Here is a 19,276-nt window from a genome sequence, read left to right as displayed (position 1 = left end):
ATCCCGGCGCAGTGAGCTGCCTGCATCAACAGCGGCGCTCGGGGAGCAGTGAGGGGTTAGGTGCCTTGCTCAAGGGCACTTCAGCCGTGCCTACTGGTCAGGGTTCGAACCGGCAACCCTCCGGTTACAGGTCCGAAGTGCTAACCAGCAGGCCACGGCTGCCCAAATAGCTCTACAAGAACCGATTTTGCACAGTCAGTGAAAGACCCAGAGTTGGCAAACCTTCACGCTCACTGCATGTCACAGGTACTGCTGAATTTGTAATCCGTTCAGACAAGCCTAAATATGACGCTAATTAAGACTGCTAGTTAGTTCCAGTACAAGTAGCACTCAAGACAGAGGAAAGGTTCAGCTAAGAAGTCGTGGTGGATTTCCATTGACTGCATGGCTAAGACAAATGTCAAACAGGCATGAATGATAAACAAGCATTTGGATGTTTCCTTTCATGAGCTGAACTGTAGCAGAAAGTGATTCATGAGCTCTGCAGCATAAATATGTATGCCTACAGACATGTACACACAAAGTACAGACACATATGCACACACACAAATGCAGACATTGTTTTCATAATCTTAGTGTCTTGACATTCTGGGACAGAATAAGAAAAGGATTTGAAAGGATTTCATTTTTCTTAGTTCCTCTGAATGTTGCCCTCTGCTGGATTTTGTGATCACTGCAATATGCCATGCCCTAACACCTTTGTCAGAAATGTGCTGCGACTGTATAAGGACCGAAAAACAAATTTACTTCACAATTGGACTCTGCTTTTGGACATGACATGAGCACACACACACACACACACACACACACACACACACACACACACACACACACACACACACAGGGTTTAGCTGCCTTTTGTGTGTTTCTCTTCTCAGTCATCTTTTGTTTTGGCTAGAACTCAAGATAAGCATTTTCTACAATCTACACTCTGCATTTTCTAAATACATTGCAGACCAATGTGCCTGATGTTTTATCCTATTGTTTTTTTTACTGCATTTTGTAAGATCTTTGATAATATATGTTTTTGGTGAGTTCTACGTTGCAATGTATTCAGTATTACACATCCTCCAACTACGTTGATTTAAGATTTAAGACACATCATGGGTTTGCTAGTGTTCACAAACACAATACCCAAGCATGCATTTTTACAGTAAGTGCATTCTCTTTTGCCCTCTGCTGGTTGATGTGGTTATTGCAATAGAGGATCACGTTTTAGCTCTGACATGGAGCCAAGCACAACATTGCACTGCTCCTGTCCCTCCTCCTCATGAGTATCTATACCATGGGAAATGGTAAAGGAAAAATACAGTCTCACTAACAGTAGAACTAAACATTCTGTGTGCATATGTGTGAAGGAGAATATTTACTTTTTTGTCCTGGATTTATTGTATCTTCTTATCATGGGTTTGTCAGATTACTTGTTACAGTGGTGAAACTGTAGAATATTTTTATTTCTAGGTAGCTGAAGATACCTACAGCTGAAGGTTCAACATATAATGTTAAAACATATATCTGTGTGAACCTCTTTTGTCTGTGGAAAAAAAGAGAAGTTGATATTTTTTCTCACTTTCTGAAAAATTGTGTGGTATGCATTATTTTGGTTATTTGAGATATACTGGTTATATATTGGATAGCATATATTGCTTGTTGGTACCCGTAATGTTGCACAGGCAGGTTAAACAAGAGAGGAAAAAACAAACCTCTGACTCCACGCTCTTCCGATCCCGAGCCTTGTGCCTCGGCCTTCTGGAGCGGCCTCTTCAGAGGCCCACGGGGCTTCTTTAGTGCGGTTTTTGAGGAGAGATGGTCAAATCAGTGGTCATTTAGACAATGTCCTGTCTGAAGAAGACATCTAGCAGGCCCTTACTGTTACTAGTCCTAAACAACCCCTAGAGTGCATTCTAAATATGTCTGCCATCGCATGAAGAATTGGGATGATTGTGCTAGTGGGAATAAGCAACTTCAAACAGTTGTGTATTTTAGACAGTTGTTTCCCTTAGGGGAGAGACACCGTGTGTGTGTGTGTGTGTGTGTGAGTGTGTGTGTGTGTGTGTGTGTGTGTGTGTGTGCGAGTGTGCCTGTGATCAGGAAATCCCTACTGGGAGTGTCCTTCATCGGAACAGTGTTCTGCGTGACATCACTGTGGAATGTTTGTAGGATGTTAAACCATGGCTAATAGTCCAGTTACTTGTCTTTCCTTTACCTCACTATCAATGCTAATGGAAATATCCTTACGCCAGTGTCACACAACAGACTCCCATAGTTTGACCCCAGCAGACCCGTGTGCTATACTGCTCGCCTTATCAGGCCTTCTTCTCCGTTGTTTCTTCTGTGCGCTCATATTCTGTCCGGTTTGTGTATTACAGTAAATCATTTTTGGCACTCATAAAAAATCAGAGTCCAGTGGCCTGAGTGGAGTTTTTTTTTTAATTTGTATACAAAATGGGGACATTTGGGAAAAAAAGGTCATCATTATACGTAATATAAAAAACCCATACAATTCCCCCAGATATTCTGAAAGGCACATCTTGCTTTTTCTATACCAGAGTTAACTACAATACTAAAAATACTACACCACACGTCATCACATACATACACCATTTCCCCCTTTTAAAAAACTTGGTTAACTAGTATTGACACCTCTGTGTGCATTTTTTACAATGATTACTCTTGTTGTCACACATGCGTACACACACATACACGCACACACACACACACACACAGACACACACACACTCAGAGAGAAAGAGAGAGAGATAATTACACTGCACACATCAAGTGAGGAAGAAAAGAATACACACTGTAATTCATATATCTCAGTAGATGAAGATATCGTCAAGTGTAGTAGAGACTGTAGAGAATACAAACTGGGCCGCCATTTAGGCTGACACCCTTAAATGTGCATTGAATTCAATACTCATCAAATGAAAGCTGTGCTTCCAGTCATTGTGTTTGCGTATGTGTGTGAGTGAATTACAGTAAAAAGGATTGGATTTACTGGCTCAGACTTAAATATACTCAGTGACTTCTAAAGAATAATGGAATGCAATGGGTTTTGAGAAAACTACACAAAGAAGCTGCATCAGTTTTAGAAGCTGTTCCACTTTTTCTTAAGAGTTGCTACAAATGATTAATCCACATATAGTTAAGTACAAATGTCACCGATGAGCGGTATACTACAAATGTATAGACAATGGTAGGGACTAAGTAATCTCTGTGTGGTGTTCAAATGGCAAGTGAAGCGGTTCTTTGGCATAACATAACCTCAAGAAGAATAAGTAAGATGGTGAAGACATCAAGCTTTGTTCCTGCTGCCCCTTGCTCCCAAGGTTTTTTCCCAGACGTGAAAACAGGAAGTTGCTCACAATGTGTCCCTGCCTAGAAGATAATGAAACAGGAAGTGAGTTTCCTGAAGCACACATGTTGAGGAAGCTTGGGAAGCACAGCCTGATAGTCAGTAAAGGATGGTAGCGCAACGTCTGGTGAGCAGACCCCAACAGGATGGGGCAACGGTGGCTTCCACATATTGTACTGGTGGTTTATAGAACAGTTTCCCCCAAGTAGCCAAGGGTCTTGCATTTAGGAAATCATCACTAAACAGAATGAAACCCTAAACAAATTATAAACCATATTGTTTGCCTGTTAAGTCTCACTGGCAAGAATGAATATGGTTATGTTAATAGTTTATGTAGATAATAGCATTGCATTCTATTGTGTTGTTGTTTTAATTCTTGTGCTGCAGCCTCTGATTTATTAATCACCACTATGTGGATACTGTTTTTAGAATTGATTTAGATTAAGTGTTAGTATAATTTGTATTTTTGTAATTTGTATTTTAGTATATTTTTATATATTGTATTAAGTGTTAGTATAATTTGTATTTTAGTATATTTAGCATATTCTTTATCTTCTACTGTCCTTACTGCTTAGTTGTGTTTTTATATTATATACTTTAATTACTCTTTCTGCTGTTAAAGAATGTGTTTGTGTTGTATGTATGCTGCTGCTGAGACCTTGAATTTCCCCTGGGGATCAATAAAGTATCTATCTATCTATCTATCTATCTATCTATCTATCAAGTTCGCTTTAATAATACTAATAAAAAAAGCTGCGCTGCATTCAGTAGTGACTAATCAGGATGAAAGGTTAGAGTTATTGAAATGTCATCTCTGCTCTCTACAAGCCTTGTTCAGCTACTATGTTTCCTGAGTAGCCTGTGATATTTTTATATCTGGGGACCTCAGAGATTTCAAGCCCTGCAGAAACAATCGATGTGTTGATGAGTCCTGTCAAATAAACTGTGAATAGTCTTTAATTCTGTCAATGCCTTGCTCTCTCTATTTCCTGCACTGGTCTCTTGACAATAGTGCATTTTATGTCCTTGGCAGGCTGCAACCACCCAATGAACAATAAAATCAACAGCATGCACTGGCACAACAATGCTTCGTTCCCTTAAAGCATGACTGCTGTCTCAGAAAATTGTCTAAGATGCATCAAAGTTGTGCAAATAGGAATTGTGGCTCTTATGAAGTTGGATCAAAGCCTGTGATGCTACAGTACAGACTGTCTGCTTCTCTTCAAAGTGATTTGAGCACTTGAAGAGAGGGCATCCTCTCTTTGGGCATCCAATCACTCCAACCCAAACAGCCTTAAATGTTTACTGATTTCTTAAGCAAATTAAAAGCACATTAACTGGAATAGGGGTAAATACAGTAGAAAAAAAAGTTTCTTTTTTTCTCAATTTTACAGAAATATTCCATTAAAAATATACAAAAACAGGCCTAGAAAATAAAATGGGCCCAGAAATTCAAAGAGGATCAAAATGAAAGATAACAATGTAAATTTCAGTACTAGCTCATCACACCTCGAAAAGTCTGACACAAAAAAGAATTGGCACATTTTGAGAATGTTCCAGAAACTAGCAGTCTCTCTCACTTCTAGCAGAACCCCAGAGCTGAGTATCTGGAGACGTCTCATCCCAAAGCCTCCATCAATCTCCGATGGTTGTTTAAAATGGGATGGCAGTACAAAAGTAGTTCAGCAGGAACATCAAGAGCGTGTGTCTTCAGTAGGGGCAGTCACCTGGATAGCAGTCCACTCCGTAGAGCTCTGCCAGGGGCTGAAAACGCGGGCCCCAGTCGTTGAGGAAGTCGTAGTCCAGGCTGTCGCCGGACGAGGATGACCCGAGTGAGCTGAGGCTCCCGGCCAGCGAGCCAGGCCCCTCGTAGCCATAGATGTGCAACGTGTCGTAGGGGATGCCGTCGCGGTCATGGTCCGCTTCGTCCTTCTTCACCTCGATCATGGCGGCCATGTCGCCCTTGCAGGCCTGCGGCTTCTTGACCATGGCGTAGAGGCCAGGGCCTGGGAGCAGCGAACCGTCGTGGCGCGCTGAGGTGAGGATGGACACGTCATAGCCGTTAGTGTCCATCTCACCACCGCCCTCCTCATCGTAGGTGACCAGCTGCTCGTGGATCTCGCCGGACATCTTGCCCATGGTCACCAGGGAGTCTTTCCGGTAGCGCTGGCGCAGTACCAGCAGGATCACGATGACTAGGAGAGAGAACCAGAGACATTTAGAGCTACATGTCCATAGGATGCATTTGTAGTTTCATACAGAAACTGAGAAAACTGCAAATTCTGCAGATATTTTCATGCGTTAGCATGCCTAGAACACTGGGGTTGTTTGCATGTGTGTGAGAGATTAAGGACTTAAGGACCTGACATCAACAGTGACCTCAGGTGCCCAATTTTGTTTTCAAGGTGCTGAAAAATATGCTGATAAACGTAGTGATATCTTGGGAAAAACACACAGTTTTGTCCTTTTAAAGTAGCTACACTCGTTTGGTTAATCCCGTTTTGGGATATTAGCATTATTATGATTTTTCCCCAACCCATTCTTTGATCGTAAATACTGATTGGACCGTATTTTCAGTGGTTCCTTTTTGGGAAGAAAAAGAAAACGTCTGTGGGAGCATGTGAGGCTCACCTGCCTTCACCTGCCTTCACCTGCCTTCACCAGCCTTCACCTGCCTTCACCTGCCTTCACCAGCCTTCACCTGCCTTCACCTGCCTTCACCAGCCTTCACCTGCCTTCACCTGCCTTCACCTGCCTTCACCAGCCTTCACCAGCCTTCACCTGCCTTCACCAGCCTTCACCTGCCTTCACCAGCCTTCACCTGTCTTCACCTGTCTTTCGTTGTGTCTCTCAACAGAAAGCAGGTTACAGTGGATACCACCGAATGCCATGTGCTTCTGAACACAGTGGCCCAAAAAAACTACACATCCATAAAAAATATCTGGAAACTATGGGGATTTAGCCAAGGAGAGAAAACAACACAATGTAACCTTGTTTTGGCGAATCATAAAAAGAGTGACGAAGAGCTTCGACAGCCATGGGGATTTGTACTGTTCACATGTATCATTAATAAATCTCCCCCCTACTGTAGACAGTCACCCATAAATTCTTCATGACTTGTTTTCCTCAACGATGCATATCTTCATAAAGGTACCACTTGTTTGAAGGCTCAAGGATGGCCTCATTGATATGCACTCCCCATCTATCTTTTATAACATTTTTCTCTGCTATTCTAATGCCATAAATTTGAAATTGTGTGCTTGTGTTGCTGTGGCAGATGGTAGCAACAAGCTCATAAAAAATGTATCCTTGCTCCTACTTTAAGACAAGTGAGAGAGGGTAAAGGCTAGGATATGCAAATGGTAGGAGATGAAGAGACCCTCACCCATTACTAGATGATATAAACTCTACTGCTATATGGCGAAAAGAAGAAGGTAACATTAAATAGTTGCCTAAAGTCTTAGACTCCATCTGTGTGTCAGTTTACTGTGTGGCAGATACTCATTTGGACAGAGAGAGAGAGAGAGAGAGAGAGAGATTATCGGAGACTGTAAGGCAGCGTACCAAGGATGGTGACGATGCAGAGGAGGATGGTGATGAGCGCGTGCACGCTGACCCCAACCTGCCGCCGGTGGGGCCTGCAGTACTCGCGGGTGCGTCCGCTGTTGCACTGGCACACCACGATACGCAGCTGCTCCTCGCTATACTGTTTGCCGTCGCCCACCTTGACCATCAGCATGTGCTCGCCCGAGTCCTCCGTGTTGAAGCTGCCCTCCTTCAGCCTCAGTGTGGCCGTGCCGTCTGAAACAGAACAGAAATACCCAGGTCATCCACGGCGCTCAGAGTTCCAGAAGACCCACAGGGCCAGCGGTGTGAGCAATGCTGAGAGATGCTGACCCCTTTAAGCCACAGGCTGAGCTCCCAGTTATGAAAAAGGCCTTAAAATGCCGGTAAAATTAATTTCACTCATGAAGTAGTTTTTTTTTCAGCATATTGCACTTGCTTCATGTAATGGTTGCTGCTGTATTAGCTTCTTGCGTTATTTTCTGCTACCTGAACACATCTGGACCCTTTCAGATGCCATTTGTGCCTCAACCAGTCAAGATGCTGCCAGTGCTCTAGAAGTGACATTAAATGAAACAGAAATACGACTGGTATAGGAAATATACACTCCAAAAGCATATATCTTCCAAATATTTTACATGAACCACATGACGTCCATATTTTTTTTTTTTAAATGTTATTATACTTTTATTCTAAGTCCATCGATGCAATGTTATTGTGAAGTTCACTGAGTGTGTTAATGAGTTGGAAGTTTAGTACATGTGAGAACTGCTTGTGACGGTCCATAGTAGAGACTTTGCGTCTAAAAATACCACACTGTAGACAATAGTGGGAAAATCTTTAGCCTGCTATAGAGTCCACCTGGGAATGGAGATTTACACAAAAGCCATTAGAGGAAAACTGAGCCCATGGTTTTACGTATGAATAATCCTTTATCTCCTGCTTGTGTTTTAGAGAGAGAGAGAAGAAGGGAGTGAAGAAAACTAATCTGATTTTCTCAGTATGTCAAACATTAGGACTGCACTCAAGAAATGGAGTTCTTAAACTGGGAACAAAACATGAAGCACTCAGCCCTCAGCACGTCACTCCGCTGCTCACGGAGCTCCACTGGCTGCCCTTAACTGCCCGCATCAAAGTCAAGTCACTAATGCTGGCCTGCAAAGTGATCGCTGGGTCTGCTCCCACTTATTGAATGCTCCCATAAAGGCGTAATCTGGGCATGAACCAGTCACCTATCGCTATCAGTTGCGCAGTGTATACCTTTTTATATCATTATTCGATTATTAAACTTCAGTCAAACATACACTGTGACCTAGCTTTAAAATAGGCTGGAGAATTGTCCTGATATTAATATACGTATGTAGATATGACTGAAATACAGGTTTGATAAAACTTATTTTAAGGTATCCATGGTATCATGAGAACGGAGGGCCAAAGTGAAAGAAAACGTATGTATTATATCAAGATAAACATCTTGCATAGGATACCTTGTCCTGCAGTAGATGACTAGGCCATTTTTTCAGAATGAAAGTAACAAAACACTACTTTTCTTCTCTATAACCCACCCCCTCCTCCCACACACTCTTTTTATACACCTGGAGGTGTAAGACACCTACTTGTCTACTTGTCCTCTTGCCTCTAGAGTTTCTGCCATGTCATTCTGCCATGTTAACCGCCCAGCGCGTTGACCCTATCCACTGTGCTAACAGGTGTTCATTGTCTAGTCACTCTCCCGGTCTGGCCCTGACAAAATAACATGTCGGACTACTAGACAAAGGAGAACTGGAGCGCCACTGGTGTTCCTTGTATCCCCTGGTGCTCTTGGAAGGGTTCAATGTTCATTAGCAAGGAGAAGGAACACATTCCTTAGTCAGGCACTTGGTAGGATTGTAAATGTTAAAAAGCCTTTATATTTTAGGGCTGAAGTATTAACATACACCAACGTGTATCGGCCCAACATGTCAACATATCAGACTGTTTTATTCTGCAGTGCTCTCCCATGGTCCGACCCCAGGAGCAGAGGCGTGAGAATAGTGATAGAAAGCCTCTTCGTCTGCTGCCTCTGTTGTTCCCTCACTCCTCTCTTCCCTGTCACCACTGAGAGAGCGAGAGAAGCCTTTTTTCCACTCCTCCTTAATGGCGCTTGTACCTCATGAAACTTTCACCGATTCACCCCCCGTTTGTTGGTGTTCTCCATTCTGCCTGACTGCCCTTGGAGCATGCACATGTCAAGTTGCTTTAGCGACCGCCCGGCACAAGCCACGGTGTGTGTGTGTGTGTGTGTGTGTGTGTGTGTGTGTGTGTGTGTGTAACCTAACGTGAGGCTTGTCACACATGGACCAGTGACGTCTGTGTCCTCATCACTTCTCATAACATTTGCCATTATAGTGCAGGTGCCCTATTGACAGAGTGGACGGACATTGCCATATTGTAGAATTTTGCTCCAACTGAGCTTGCTAGATTGTACAGTTTTTTGGGGGGGTGTCATGATTCCGGTCACCTTTATCACCTTTATGTGAATTGGGACTGAATCCCCAGTGCAACCCCCGCCACTCATCCATTTCCAACAACATCTTTAACTATTAAATAACACAAAGAGAAGAGCAATGCTCACTGTAAATAACACAAAGAGAAGAGCAATGCTCACTGTAAATAACACAAAGAGAAAGCAATGCTCACTGTAAATAACACAAAGAGAAGAGCAATGCTCACTTTTGTTGTCTAAAAGGGAGAAGTTGGAGCTTTGTCTGACCAGCATGAAAGTGAACACGCCATTCGTCTCATCTTTGTCCGTGGCAATGAGAGTCCCTAAGACCTGCAGAAGGAGAGGAAGAGAGAGAGAGGAAGAGAGAGAGAGAGGAAGAGAGAGAATGGGTGAGGGAGGAAAAGAGGTGGCAGAGATATAAGATTCTATATTATATATTTATATATTTATATTTATATTTATTTATTAATATATATAAGATATAGAAAGAATTTGTGTCATTTGTGGAGGAAGCAAACTTTTTACAGCTAAAGATGTGCTAAGGATGAGCATAGACAGACCAACAGGCTGGTGCTAGTGTATGGGAATACTTACTTGCCCTAGCTTATCAGATTCACAGACATAAATCTCTTCCATGTTTAACTTTGGGGCATTGTCGTTGATATCGTTAACCACCAAGTTCACCATTGCATAGGTTTTCTTTCCTGAAGAAATTGAACCGCACTGCTGTTAGCTCACTGTTGTCAAAGAATGCGGAGATGACTTTGATAACTTTGAAATGTGAAAGACCACACATTAAAAACAGGCTGTGCATTGCCGGTAGCACTGTCGCTCTCTGTACAGTCTCCGTACCGTCAGGGATGTCTTCTTCAGCTGTCACCTGACATCGGTGCTCTCGCGTGAGCTCTCGGTCCAGTTTCATCTTCAGAGATAGTTTCCCACTCGTAGGGTGAATCTGCACAGGACAGCTGCTGTCCTCAATGGAATATCTAAGGACAACAACTTATTAGCATTGAGAAAATGACCAAATTGTAAAGATCTTCAAATGTCTCATTTTGAATGTAGTAGTATGAACACTTTTAATCAAGTAAAACAGTGTGCTTTTTGAAACTAAGATAATGTTAAGTGCATTTTCACAGGTAGCCTCCAACAAAACAATTCAGAAACCCTTGATAAAAACAAAAGGGAAATATAGGGAATATGTATTTATTTTAAAATGGTAAGGTTTTAGATTGTTTAGTTTAAAGGAATACCACCTTGTAGAGAGATCCTAAGAAAATCCTGATGGAAACCATATTTATGACTACTTTGGTTTGTGTGTGTTGTACAATATACCTGATTGGGCGGTTGATTCTGTCAGGATCTTTGGCCTTGATCGGATCTGGGAACTCATGGGGAAAGGTTTCCTCTGACACACTGATGTTATACTCGCGCTTAGTGAAGACCGGCGGCTCGTCCACATCCATCACGCTGATGACAACCTCCGCTTTATTGTTAGCATTTACATTTTGCTGCAGGCCGGAGAATTTCACAATGTCCTCTTTCACAAAGAGGGTGAATGTGTAGCTGTTCATGGTCTCATAATCCAGGGCCTGTGTAGGGGGAGAAGGGGACAACACAGCTTTTTTCCACACTCTTAAAATTAATGTGTTGAAAACAACACAATTTACGTTGTTTTTGACACATCTGTGTCCAGATAGGAACAACACATTCGTTTTAAGAGTGCAATCTGACCACTCTCACTCTCTGTAGTACTGCTCACTACAAAGCCCATTTCCAATACTATCAAGCAGAGATGAATACAGATGTTCATTTCAGAGTACTGATTCATATCTATATGTGCAGTTAAAGGAGCCATATGTAAGATTGTGGCCAAAACTGGTACTGCAATCATTTTCAAATTACTGTAGAGCGGTGTATCCCCTACCCCTGGCCCCTGACTCGAGGTTGCCAACCCACATGCTGAAACACTACTGACATTGTGATTAGTAGATAGGTAGAGGGTGGCGCATCAGGCCAAAACGCAACATGACATGACTAAACACAGCATCAACATCAGTTGAGGGCTGCAACTTCACTTTTTAAATGACAATATCCTGGCCGGACTACTGTTGTCAGTGATATAAGTATTTGAAATGAACATGATTTCTTAATGTCTAGTGACATATCAGGGCCATTTTATGATTAATTGAAATACATTTCTTACATACGGTTCCTTTAACTATGTTATCTAGGGTTGATCATTATGCTTTGATAGCATAGGCACAGGTATGAGGCCAATTCAAAAGTCAAACTGATCCCAGGAATGTCTCATGGACCAAACATGCTGAATGGATATGTAATGCATTTGAGGCAGTGCATATAGTGACAATTGAGTTTAGGCTTACTTGTCTGAGGAAAAGTACACCATTTTTCTGTTGGTCCTGTTTGATCTCAAGCAACTTGTTGATTCTTGGATCCTCGATTTGGAACTCGGGGTTCTTGTTTTGCTCCTCGTCTTTGTCCTCCACTTCAACAGTGCCAATTTTGGATTCCACTTTCATGTCCTCTTTCACACTGAAGGTATATCGTGCTGTAAGCCATAAATCATATAAAATGTTTATTTCAAATGGCTCACATTTCAGCTCATGGTTTAAGTTGACATGTTCAAATGGCTCACATTTCAGCTCATGGTTTAAGTTATGACATGTTTTCTTTTTTTATCAGATTGTGATAGCAATTAATGTGAGAATGTTAATATACCAAATTAAACTAATATACTTACCCATTTTAAACGTTGCTAAGTTATCGTTGATGTCCGTGACATTAATAGTGATAGTAGTTGTGCTTGAGAATCCAAGTTGTTGCCCAGGCATGTCTTTGACCCGAACTTTGATCTTATACTGAGAAGTGGTCTCGCGATCCAAATTGCCTACTTTTGTTGTTATGATACCTACATTAAACAGGTAAATACATAACAGAAAATATGGTTCACTGTATAGGCTACGCATTATAGTATGTATAGGTGTATGTATACCATACATGTTGCACTATTGTTATAGTGTATGTATATTACATTACATTACATTACATTACATTTGGCTGACGCTTTTTAACCAACGCGACTAACAACATGGTAAACAGTAAGTTTTATAATAATTCTCACAATTTTAGGACAGTTTAAAAAAACATTAGAGTACAGTAAGAATAAGTGCGTCGGTGAGTGCTGTTTTTAACAGTTACTTGTCAGTTTAAAACGGCTGGTGAGTGCTAGGATCAGTAAGACTTGTTGTAAGTGTTGCTATGAGAGTAGATGTTCTCTAAAGAGCTGGGTCTTCAGGAGTTTTTTGAAAGTGGAAAAGGATGTCCCTGCCCTTGTAGGAACTGGCAGTGTGTTCCACCAACGAGGAACAACAGATGAGAAAAGTTTGGATTGGCTTGAGCCAATCCAATATGGATAATAAATGGCTTGTAGTTTTAATTATTCAAACAAAACTGATAACTGTTTACAATATACCATCTCACCCTTTCTGCTATCCACTCTGAAGACATCTGTTCCAGTTAATAATTCGTACTCGATCATTCCATTGACTGTTGTTGGATCATCCTTATCAGTAGCATTTATTGTCATAACGGTAGCTCCTATCAAAGCAGACATATATAAATATAATGGATGATTAAACACTACATTTAAAACAGATGAAATTCATAAATCTTCATAACAGATAGCATTCGGAAATCTTGGTCATCCAAAACAGGCTTACCTATGGGAGACATTTCTTGTATGGACCCTGTATATGGCTCATGGAACACAGGGGCATTATCATTGATGTCTTGAACTTGAATGGCAAAGTTTGAGGGTTTGTCTACGTCTACATTTGACTGTTTGTCTACTAGTTTGGCTGTGAGGTGATAGACACTTTTTTGTTCACGATCCAGTTTTTCTTTGAGAAACATGTCTCCTTGATCGTTGACAGTAAATATGGTGTTTGCTCCATCCCCAGCAATTTTGTACATATGCTTGTCTTTGATGAATTTTTCATTTGTAAGCTGCAGAAAAGAATGAACAGGGTCAAATATTTTATATTGTTATGTCTGCCACCTTTTTGCTTTGATGAGGTTCTAAAATGTGTCACACAAGTCCCACCTCAACATTCTCATTAAAACCTTATTTATAATGTAGTATTTACAATAAACTAGCTTACTTAATGCAGAGAAAATGACAGAGAAACATCATTTTTGAAAGCATTTCTTCTCTCTCTCTTGTGTTCTGACATATTGGATGGTTTGTCTCTCTAATTGATAAGAGACAGAGGTAACACTTTTCTATGAAGCATGATTTTGGTGCAATCTTGAACCAATGATGCAACTACAAGAAATTTCCGGAAGCACCTGGCATGGCTTTTATATGTGAGTTAAAACCGGCCACGGTGTACCTATGAATATGATTTTGAACCATTTTATGTGAAATTAAGTCAAATTTGATTCACAAGTAATCATTACTTCTCTGGACTAAAAAAGGATACATTTTGGTGTGTGTTATTATTGATGGGGTTATTCACAGTGCGCATCTAAGTTTACGTTCCAAATACAAAAGTACTTCACAGTGTACACTCAGAAACACACATGTGTGCACAATCACACACACTGCATCTTGCGCTTACCGTGCCAAATTTCTCCGGTGGATTGCTCACGGGTTTTTCCTCGCTGACATACAGCCGCTTCCAGTCCCAGCTGGTCGGGTCACTGTTGGTCGCCGCTTGCACACTGACGAGCAGAGCCGCTGCTAGGAGCTGCAGACCCCAGGACCCACCATAGGCCATTATCTGGGGCCAGAGAGAGAGAGAGAGAAGGGATGGCAAGTTAGAGCAGTGCTTCTTAAACTTTTTGTCTGGCGTCCCCCCCAAAAAACATAGGCCAAGTCTCGCGACTCCCTTCTCTCTAACCGGCGGAGTTTGGTTTAGAAATGTTGTGAGATGGGCATTGGAAGCAGAGGCAGAAAATATCTTCTCTCATACAGTAGGTAGGCTATGTCAACACCAAAGGCCTTTACAAAAATGTATTTTATCCAGACTGCAAATCATTTTGCGACCCCTCCAGTATTTTTGGTGACCCCCCCCTTGGGATCCCGACCCCCAGTTTGAGAATCACTGAGTTAGAGGACTGTTTGTTGTTTGTTGTTTTTAGTGACCAGTAAAACAGATCTCAAGTGGTTGGGAGTGGGATTTGGGACTAAATGAGACCAAATGCAGCTGAATATCAATATCCTTCACAAATGAGGACCTAGTCTATCCATCTGGTCCTGTTCCCCGGACCTTTTCAAAACATGTTGAATGTTCTTTTCCCTGGCATACAAGACTGCAGAGTTGTGTATGATATATTTATTCCCTGCATACAAGACTGCAGAGTTGTGTGTGATGTATTTATTCATCCTCATCTTTCCTTTTTATTGTTTTAACTGTGATAACATATATGTTTGCTTTAACATTATGTATTTAATACATATATGTTTGCTTTAACATTATGTATTATGATAACATATATGTTTGCTTTAACATTATGTATTTAATACATATATGTTTGCTTTAACATTATGTATTATGATAACATATATGTTTGCTTTAACATTATGTATTATGATAACATATATGTTTGCTTTAACATTATGTATTGTGATAACATATATGTTTGCTTTAACATTATGTATTATGATAACATATATGTTTGCTTTAACATTATGTATTTAATACATATATGTTTGCTTTAACATTATGTATTGTGATAACATATATGTTTGCTTTAACATTATGTATTTAATACATATATGTTTGCTTTAACATTATGTATTGTGATAACATATATGTTTGCTTTAACATTATGTATTGTGATAACATATATGTTTGCTTTAACATTATGTATTATGATAACATATATGTTTGCCTAAACTCATAAAGACATGCGTTATACAAAGTTGATATACAAAGAAAGCCTAATAGCCATACCATTCTGTACTTTAAAATGGGCAATTCATTTTCTTTTAAGTAGTATTCAAAGTTTGCCAAGTTTACCTCCTGTGAAAACAGAAACCAAGGAATACTCCTGTTTCTCAGAAAAGCAAAAATGTATTCAAGTGACGCATAAAGAATATGTTTTCAGCTCCAACTGAATTCGCTGGTTATTCTGAGCCGTATAAAATGCTCTTTATCGGTCATGTTAGACTTGGCCAGGATTCCCTTCTGCGCTGCACTGTCCGAGAGGCCAGGAAAGAAAATATTTTCCTGAGCATGAGAGAAATCAGTGATGTTCCTCGGGGCTACTGGCCATTTTCACTCGTATGTTTTCAGACCGTGACATGGGGGTTCACAGGCCGAGCTGGGAGGAAGTGCGGAATTAGCCAAATTGATTATGAGCATGGCGAATTCTGCTCAACTGCTTAACACTTGAAACCATGCCCCAAAGACTCTGGGCCTAAAGTCTAAATCTCCAGCAGTCACACCAAAAGTTGGATAAATAGCACGGGTGTTTTTCTTTGTAAGGATGATAGTGTTTGGAAGCCAATTTCTGTTTGTTGTGGTTTGAAAATCCTTTTAGATGTGTTATAATGTATGTGTGTAGGAGAGATGTTGAGTAGATTTGACTATAGAAGAGATTAGAAAAAAATCACACTAGTTAGAAAGAGGATCAGATATTACTGTTTTGTGACAGGGCCACTCAAACAGTATGTGTTTATCACCAGTTCTTCCCCCACTCAGACTGGAAACCTCAGATTGTTTTTTGGTCTTTTTTGTCACACCATTATATTCATGTTACATCCTAATGTTTTATTACATAGGAATTTGCTGTCTATGACATACTCATTCTAAAATGGTCAAACCAGACACAAATACATAGATAGATAGATAAATAAATAAATAAATAAATAAGTGAAAGCCTCCAACCTCTCAACTCTATGAGCTGAAATGATATTGTCCCCTCGGTCTCAGGGATAAGCTGTCCACAAAAGCAGTGGTAAAATATTCTCACCCTAGATAAAGGGCTTTGGTCGTCCAGGCCCAGTCTTCTAGCTGCCGTCATTTAGCGGATGGCATTAAGATGGGCTGGATTAGGGCCTTGTAGAGCGTCATGGTAGGGACGCAGTCTCAGACTTCCCTAAAACAATCCAATCTATGCGATTACCCTTCGCCCACGGCTCGTCTCAGGATGCCCTGTGGCCCAGGGCCCAGGGTGGACGACAAAAGGGGCTGATCGCTCGGATTCATGGGGATTTCACTCGACGCACGTGTTCGATAAATGCACTCAGATATGTGCTTTATGTTTTTTTTTTTAGGCTGCTGTTTTTTTTAATGATATTTATTGATATTACAGGAAATTACTTTAAGGACTACTAAAGGACTTTTTCCATGAGAAAAAAAAACATGTTTGTGGAGAGCCTGATCAAGAAAGCAGTCTTTCATTGGACAAATTGTTTCCTTGGACAAAATCATTTATTTGGACAAATGTTTTTGTTTGTTTGTCTGTTGTCAGGATGTGAAATTTTATCTCATGGAATATGGCATTAATTCTGTTTCTTTTTTTGCGTATTCCTGCTTATACACAGTTCTTTATATTTTATTCCTTATTCCATTCATAGTGAATAAAACATCAAATAATTCAATCTTTTTTGTTCATATACTATCTTCTTCCTCACAGCTTTATAATTAGCCATAACAAACCCTGGATATGTGATTTTGAGGAGAAGCTGGAGTAGTTCAGGAGGCAAAAGCGCAAAATAGAAATTTGGCATTTTTTGAAAAGTAGCCCAGCTGGAGTGGCTACAAGGGGCTAGGCGCAGTAGTGGCAGCATGAGATTGGCCTCTTTATCAGGCAGGGAGGAAGTGTAAACACAATGCCTGTGGGAAACAACATGCACGTTTCGACTGCTGGGTCATCATTACTCCCATACCGCCAGGAGCTCACACCCTTCCTGCAATTCAAAGGCAACCCCATTTCCCCCTTTCTTCTCTCTCTTTCTCTCTCTCTTACTCTCTCTCTTACTCTCTCTCTTTCTCTCTCTCTTACTCTCTCTCTTACTCTCTCTCTCTCTCTCTTTCTCTCTCTTTCTCTCTCTCTTACTCTCTCTCTTACTCTCTCTCTTTCTCTCTCTCTTTCTCTCTCTCTTTCTCTCTCTCTCTCTCTCTCTCTCTTACTCTCTCTCTCATCAACCCTCTCTGGAAGTGAGAGGCAAGACAAGTTTATTTATGTAGCACAATTCATACACATTGGTATTTCAAAGCAGTTCACAGATGAGGTTCGAAGGGTTCTATCTCTCTTACTCTCTCTCTCTCTTTCTCTCTCTCTTACTCTCTCTCTCTCTCTCTCTCTCTCTCTCTTTCTCTCTCTCAGCCCCTCTGTTTCCCTTTCTCCTGTGCCCCTATTTTGTGTCCGCTCTGCTCTGCTAGTCCAGCTCTTTAAACTGCCTTCTTTCTTCACACACCATTTGGAGGGGTGTCCTCAATGTCCATTAGCAAATTCTGTCCTGGGAAGTTATCATTATCTGAAGAGCGTCTTCTGCAGCCCACAGAAAGTTTAAAGCACAGACCGTTGTCACTGACCTGGGCTTACAGTAGGTGTTAAGACACTGAGATTCATCAATGCTTGTAAAAGCCTCAAAAGCTCAGTTAGAGGTCAATTTAATTTCACTATGCCAGGGTTTTGATTTTGTGTGTCCGTGTGATATTAAAAAAACATGGGTTTTGGGTGGCTGGCAGCTGTATTGTTCAGCTTCTTCTGTACGCTCTTGTGCTAAATAAACTGATTCAGTAAACATTTATAGCTTTCTTCATTAATAATTTCATAATAATTATTAATTATTAATAATATATAACTCACTGAACGTATTTCAGTGAGTGTTTTCTTCCTGACCATCATCTTCGTCTTTTTTCAGGAAACTCTGGTAGTCTTGCTGTTTCAAACTAGGCCAAACAAACCCTAAACCACAAACCACAACAGAGGCCGTGCCAAAATGATCACATTCACTATGCTGTCTAGTTACATTAGCTACAGTATGGGAAGCATGAAATATTAAAATATAGCCGCAGAGACAAGAGAAACATTACCCATGCATTAGCCATACAACATGATAACATTAACCATGCATTAGCCATACAACATGATAACATAAATTGCTGATAGTTGGCCTCTCTGTTACAGGGTGTGTTTCAGGGCCCTCGATATCCGCCAGCACAATATCACTGATCTGATGACATTGTCCTGGCCCTTGGATGGATTCCCAAGTGGAATTCCAGATGTTCTAAATACGGACAGAGAAATCCTGTTTACAACCGTCTCAGTTTAAGAGATAACTTGTGGGAACACAACCCACGACGGCCTGTTTGGCTTGCCGGGGCTGTGCTGGTGGTGTTCACCGAGGATGAAGACCTGGTGGCCTGTAGACTCAGAGCTGTGGCCATGTCTGAGTAAATCCTGGATGTTAGTGGTCATTACACACTCCTAATGCGCTGAAACAGAACCAATGAATGAATGGATTCCGAGAGAGAGTAATTCTGTGTTTGTGTGTGTGTGGCCCCTAGATTAGAATACGTTTAATCACTGCCGTAGCTTCTCTTCCAGCAATCTGTCTGCCTACTCATTTCTTGAGGAAATTCTGTCTCTCACAGATCTCTCTCTCTCTCTCTCCCTCTCTCTCTCTCTCTTTATCTCTCTTGCTCTCCGTCTCGTTCTACCTCTGTCTTTTTCTCACAGTTCTCCGCCTCAGCACAGCTTGTAGATCAGGAGCCAACGAGAGCAGCAGGAGGTGTTGTAACCTGACAGAAAGCGTTCATCACACCTGCGGCAGGCTTCTCTCTCCCTCCCTCACACACACACACACACACCAACACAGACACACACGC

The 19,276-nt window shown here is 41.1% G+C and overlaps 1 protein-coding gene across 1 annotated transcript in view; it reads right to left on the bottom strand.

Annotated features, from left to right (window-relative positions):
- Nucleotides 1–2,411: 2,411 nt before the first annotated feature.
- The window catches only part of cdh5 (cadherin 5), a 17,994-nt gene continuing 1,129 nt past the window's right edge, over nt 2,412–19,276 (bottom strand). Inside the window, exons 2-13 of the mRNA XM_048262688.1 lie at nt 14,051–14,212; nt 13,151–13,436; nt 12,912–13,028; nt 12,172–12,339; nt 11,795–11,979; nt 10,743–10,999; nt 10,260–10,396; nt 10,002–10,111; nt 9,635–9,737; nt 6,923–7,159; nt 5,086–5,553; nt 2,412–3,381 (exon numbers count right to left, since the gene is read on the bottom strand). Coding sequence (XP_048118645.1) covers nt 3,365–3,381; nt 5,086–5,553; nt 6,923–7,159; nt 9,635–9,737; nt 10,002–10,111; nt 10,260–10,396; nt 10,743–10,999; nt 11,795–11,979; nt 12,172–12,339; nt 12,912–13,028; nt 13,151–13,436; nt 14,051–14,209 — 2,244 coding nt within the window. The 5' untranslated portion in view covers nt 14,210–14,212 and the 3' untranslated portion in view covers nt 2,412–3,364. The remainder of the gene's footprint in view (nt 3,382–5,085; nt 5,554–6,922; nt 7,160–9,634; nt 9,738–10,001; nt 10,112–10,259; nt 10,397–10,742; nt 11,000–11,794; nt 11,980–12,171; nt 12,340–12,911; nt 13,029–13,150; nt 13,437–14,050; nt 14,213–19,276) is intronic.

Source organism: Alosa alosa, chromosome 14, assembly GCF_017589495.1.
Source record: "Alosa alosa isolate M-15738 ecotype Scorff River chromosome 14, AALO_Geno_1.1, whole genome shotgun sequence".
In the NCBI taxonomy this organism is placed as follows: domain Eukaryota; kingdom Metazoa; phylum Chordata; class Actinopteri; order Clupeiformes; family Clupeidae; genus Alosa; species Alosa alosa.
Note: the sequence above shows the minus strand (reverse complement) of the source record. Positions and strands in the feature narration are given on the sequence as shown.